The sequence below is a fragment of the Photinus pyralis genome, unplaced genomic scaffold, assembly GCF_008802855.1.
Source record: "Photinus pyralis isolate 1611_PpyrPB1 unplaced genomic scaffold, Ppyr1.3 Ppyr1.4_LG2, whole genome shotgun sequence".
Taxonomy (NCBI): Eukaryota; Metazoa; Arthropoda; class Insecta; order Coleoptera; family Lampyridae; genus Photinus; species Photinus pyralis.
In genome coordinates, this window is record NW_022170403.1 from 51860005 (window position 1) to 51865937 (window position 5933).

Consider the following 5933-nt stretch of genomic DNA (forward strand, 5'->3'; position numbering starts at 1 on the left):
AAAAGTACAATTTTATCACTTAATCCCTTCCTAGACGAAAATGGTTTGTTAAGAGTGGGGGGACGATTGCTTCATTCGAGTTTATCATTCGACACCAAGCATCAAGTTATTTTGCCAAAACATAAATTAACAGCGGCTTTGATTCGCGATGAACATACTCGATTATTACATTCAGGACAACTAACTACTTTAAATTCCCTTAGACAGAGATATTGGCCTATTGCAGGTAGAGATCAAATCAAAAAAGTTTTGAGACAATGCATAAAATGCTATAAAGTAAATCCCATCGCATCCGAACAAATTATGGGTAATTTACCATTTGACCGCGTTTCTGCTGCTAGACCATTTATTCATTGTGGAGTGGACTATGCTGGTCCCTTATCGTTAAAAGAAGGCAGAGGTCGCGGAAAAAGGTTAATTAAAGGCTATATTTCGCTATTCATTTGCTTAGCCACCAAAGCGGTGCATCTAGAATTAGTTGGAGATATGACTACTGACTCGTTTCTGGGAGCAGTTAAACGTCTCGCAGAGGTCATGTAACTGATTTTTACTCGGATAATGGCACGAACTTTGTTGGAGCTGATCGTGAGTTTCAAAAACTTATGCGCTCAGAATCATTAAAAAATAAATTGAATGTAACGGCCCAAAATATTAATTGGCATTTTATACCGCCCAGAGCACCTCATCATGGAGGACTTTGGGAAGCTAGTATTAAATTAATCAAACACAATTTAAAACGCGTTGTAGGCAACGCCAATCTTACTTTTGAGGAGATGTACACTGTGTTAACGGGTATCGAAGCGTGTATAAATTCCCGACCTATAACTCCCATAAGTAACGATCCTCACGACCTCACCGCCTTATCCCCCAGTCACTTTCTAATTGGAGACTTACTAGTTGCTCCCATCGAACCTGACATTACGACATTAAAAATTAACACACTCTCCCGTTGGCAATTGGTTGACCAAATCAAGCAACATTACTGGAGGCGCTGGCAACGAGAATATTTACATCACTTACAACAGCGAACGAAATGGAAATGCTCCAAAGCAGATATTGTAATAGGAGACATGGTGCTCATAAAAGAAGAAAACCTGCCTCCACTCCAATGGTCATATGGACGCGTCTTAGATATTCACCGTGGTAGTGATGAAAAAGTGCGCGTAGTTATTATCAAAACGAAAGGTGGTGTAATGAAACGTCCTATTACTAAGATATGTGTATTACCAATAGACAATCACTAAAATGTCTGTCCAGTTCAACTTTGTTATTTTTACATTTTATATTAATTAGTTTTAATGTTACTCGTTTGTTACTCTAGTAGTATTACTCATTTGAATTTGTACTTATCACCATGTTGTATATTTGTGCATTATTTGTAGTAGTTAATTTCATCAATGTTTTCTGTATTTCAAATCAGTTATGTAGATATTACTCCACGAATGTTGAAAACCTGGATGTTTTCAATAGGGGACTGAATGTTGTGTCCCAACAAATTTATGTTATTTGTCATTGATCAGATCAAAGTAATAGGGAAAATTAATGAGATATTCAATTGTTATGTTTAACGTTCGTTATGTCAATATCAAAAATAAATTAGATCGATAAGAGAAAATACACGGGAGTGTTTTAATTAGTAATCCAACTCCAAAACATTTTTAGCGCATTTCCAAAAAAAAAATGCGCTATTGTGGTCACTTTGTCCGTCCGCTCGTTCGTTCGTTGAGACGCTACTAGTTCTTTATCTTGAGAGCTATTGTTCTACTTTTTCGCTATTTGGTTCGTTATGGTGTCGAGGCTTGCACCAAGGAAAGAATTTTTTTGTACCGCTTACAAAAAAAAGTTATTGTAAAAAAACAAAAAAAATCATTTTTTTACACTTTTGCCGTTTATTAACGATGCTACAATTTTGTATTGCTGTCTGTCCGTCTGTTCCTTTGCCTGTCTGTCCATCTATCTGTCTGTGTGAACGAGAACTTTGTTTAGAAATGTCCGATCGCTTTGACATCTCCGTTAGTTATGAACTGAATTGCATGAAATTCAATATGGGTATACCTTTAGCCATATAATACGCAATGTCACTAGTTGAGTCGAATCGATTCAAAATTCACAGTGCCCTTTTCGTATCCCGTCCATTTATAAACCGAATCGCAAACTTTTTTATTTATAAAAGTATTTAAATGAAATTTGATACATACGCACTTGGAATAAAGGAAAATTTAACGCCAGTTTCAAAATCTGGTTTTGCGTATGCGCAGTGCCAACTTTTTTATTTGTGGAAGCATTTAAATGAAATTTGATACATATGCGCTTGCCTCCGTTACATCCCTTTCCGTCCCCAAATCCACTTCCCACTTTTACAAATATCCCTGCTGGCTCCCCCTCAACATCCATGCAGTTTGATAACCCATTTCCCACCAGTACAAGTGCAAATAATCAATCCCCCACTCCTACAAACTTCGATGACATTAATAAAATGCATAATTCTTTTTTAGGCTATCATCACAAAAACGTTGATTTTGTAGTCGCTTTTGCGGCCATAAAGTTTAACTTTATTGTACACTTCTGTCAAACTTTACTTTATTGTACACATCTGTCAAACTGTACCTACTTATTTGAAACTGATGTGTGAGAAACAGTAATCTGTTTGATACAAAGCGTCTATCTGGTCTAGCCCCATCAAGGATTGGGCCATCCACGTGCGTTTTTTCCATTTTCGGACTTGTAGGAATGTTTCACACTATTTTGCATAATCACAATGTTCACATTTAAAATTATAGTTTGACGTTTCAATCTTTGCTGCTTGCAGACCTTTTTGAAGTGTTGAACCAAAACATGAGGAAGATGTTATTGCTTACATTATTATACGAAGAATCACCAGCAATTAACCGAGAACACAAGTAGCTGCCTATACCTACCATCAAAGTAGGTAATCAGGTTTCTAATAATTGTACAGCATGTTAACTATAAGGTCTTGGAAGCCACAGTTACGAAAGACCTATTGCATTATTAAAATTTTGTACAACGGAGGAAGTTGCGATTGTACTTTTACTCTCAAACGCCTGCTCTTATATCATATATGACTTAGGGTCGCAACGCTTGCAGCTTCCAAAATTTCATTTGGGGTATCTGAACTGTCGCTATCACCCATTTTGATACGCACAAAACACACGCAAAGATGCTAATTATTATTACATATGACAGGAAATGCTTTGTTTTTAATTGTCTAAGATAACTATGATTTTCAGAAAAAATATGTTTATGAGCAAATTTTTGAATTCTTTTTTGATGATCGCCTAAAAAATGTTGTGTGCACCTTGGCCAAAAGTGATTTGTTAGGCCTCATCTGAATTGCGGCCTCGGCTACCGCCTCGGCCACAAACAGCAGCTTCGGCCAAAAAAGATCACTTTTACGGCCTTGGTACACAAATAACTATTATTTAAGTAAAATACATAGTTTTTAGGAAATATTTATTTAAACATTTCTTTATTAATTGGATATCAAATTATATCACAGCAAATCTACAAAATGTATTTATTTCATACTATCTAGTAATCGCCGCTTTCCCAGACTGATTTGAGTCTGGTAAATCGTATTTTACCAGACTGAAAATTTTTACCAGACTGGAAATTTTGCCTAGCAACCGCAACTGACATCCATCTAAACGTGATATTTGATTGATTGATTGATATTGATATTTGTCAAACTACTGTCGGATCAAACAAATCAAGTGATCGACTTTTGCTTTTATTTTAATGTGTACCTACAACATTCTAATCAAAATGGTTTTTTAATAGAAATAGAGCAGTATGAAATAAAATGTTTTACATTATTTTGTATGTTAATCAGTTAACGTTACTCGTTTCGAAATTCCTCTCCATTCATCTCACTCGTTAACGTAAACCTTGATTTACCATACTCATATGTAAATAACTATTACTTGATCGTTGTTATTTTTCGTCTCTCTAGCAACCCATCTCATAGCTAAGCTACCTTGCCATCGCCACAGGAGCCGCCCGCGGAGACTGGAGGTCAGGGCAGACGAAAACGAACGTGGCGGCCGGCACGGGTCACATAGGGTTGTACAGTCGAACTTGGTGGCGTTGTTGGATGGGTGTTGGATGGTTTCGTAGCGGGTATGGGGCTTGGTGTAGTATCGACATCGAGGAGATACGCAGGTTTAACGCGATCCATACTCACGCGCATTTCAGATCCTTTGTATCGGATGGTGACGGTCTTGGAATCTCTACGAATGACAGCGTAGGGTCCGGTATATGGAGGTTGAAGGGATCGTCGTACTGTGTCGTCCCTCAGGAAAACGTGGGAACATGTTGCAAGGTCTTGAAAAACAAAAACCTTGGGGGTCGAATGGTGAGAAGCAGGAACTGGACGAAGGTCAGCCATATACCGTCTCAAACGTACTACGAAGCTAGATGCATCTTCTTGTCGCTCAGCTTCATTCTGGCGAGTTAGCATTTCACCAGGTAAACGAAGTGTCTGACCGTATACGATTTCTGCTATGGATGCCTGTAAATCTTCCTTGAAAGCTGTGCGAATTCCAAGAAGTACAATTGGAAGCCAAGATTCACTATGATGGCACATAAGCGCTGCTTTTAACTGTCTATGCAAACGTTCAACCATACCATTGGCACAGGGATGATAACTACAGGATCGAGATCTTTCTACTCCAAAAATATTATTGAGGGTTCTGAACAATGCAGACTCGAACTGGCTACCTTGATCTGTAGTTATACATACAGGCGAGCCAAATCGAGAAAACCAGCATGTTACAAGTGCTCCGGCAACTTCTTCTGCTGTAATCGTTTTCAGAGGGTGAACTTCAGGCCACCTAGTGTATCTATCTATTGCAGTGAGGCAATATCGATAGGGTCCAGCAGTAGGGAAAGGACCAATGATGTCGATGTGCACATGTTCGAATCTGGCAGAAGACAAGGGAAAATTTTCAAGCGGTGTATGCGTGTGTCTTGAAACTTTTGCAAGTTGGCAATTTTTGCAATTTTTGGCCCAGTTACGGCAGTCTTGCTGTATACGTGGCCACACAAATCGCTGTGAAACAAGTTTTGCTGATGCTCTAGCACCGGGATGGCTCAAATTGTGTAATGAGTCGAACACTGTGCGCCGCAGCGATTCAGGAATATAAGGACGCTTAATGGGTGCTAGTGCTGTGTTGCTATTAACTAAATTTTGTAGCTCTGCATCATGTTCTTGTTCACGAGCAAGCGTTACCGCATTGAAAACAGGTTGACCAGTTACAGCATCAATACGAGAAAATGCATCAGCAACGACATTAGAAGATCCATCGATATGACGAATGTCCGTAGTAAACTGTGCAATATAAGTCAAATGATTTTGCTGTACTGGTGGTAATTTTTCGCGGCGTTGATTCATTGCAAAGGTCAAAGGCTTGTGATCGGTAAAAATTATACAATGTTGACCTTCAAGTATGTAACGAAAATGGCGAACAGCTGCATAAACGGCTAAAAGTTCTCTGTAATATGCTGGCCACTGTGATTGACGTAGAGTTAGCTTAACGGAGAAAAATGCCAATGGCTGCCAAGAATCATCGACTTGCTGTTGAAGGGTAGCACCAATGGATGTGCTGGAAGCATCACAAAACAAGGCTAACTGAGCGTTATGATCTGGATGTACGAAAAGTGTCACTTGTGCCAGGTTATCTTTGCAAGCTTCAAAAGCCTGGGGGTTGATTTTTGAAACCAGTCGCATCTATTCGTATACGCTTAGATGCGAAGACTTAAAAACGTACACGTTTTCCAAATGCAATTTTTGACTACTGTTCGTAACTGCCTGGAACCGAAACGTACAGTGCATATGACAACGTCGCCTTTATTGATTGATTAGAACTAAAACGGACTATTTGACGTTTGGGTTTGAGCTTAGGTGGTGAGGTGAA

General features: G+C 38.8%; 1 protein-coding gene across 1 annotated transcript; it reads right to left on the reverse strand.

Moving 5' to 3' along the window:
* Window positions 1-4033: 4033 nt before the first annotated feature.
* LOC116164093 lies at window positions 4034-4642 on the reverse strand. Its single transcript, XM_031478220.1, has one exon. It carries the CDS (start codon window positions 4640-4642, stop codon window positions 4034-4036), a length of 609 nt encoding a protein of 202 aa, XP_031334080.1.
* Window positions 4643-5933: the final 1291 nt, after the last annotated feature.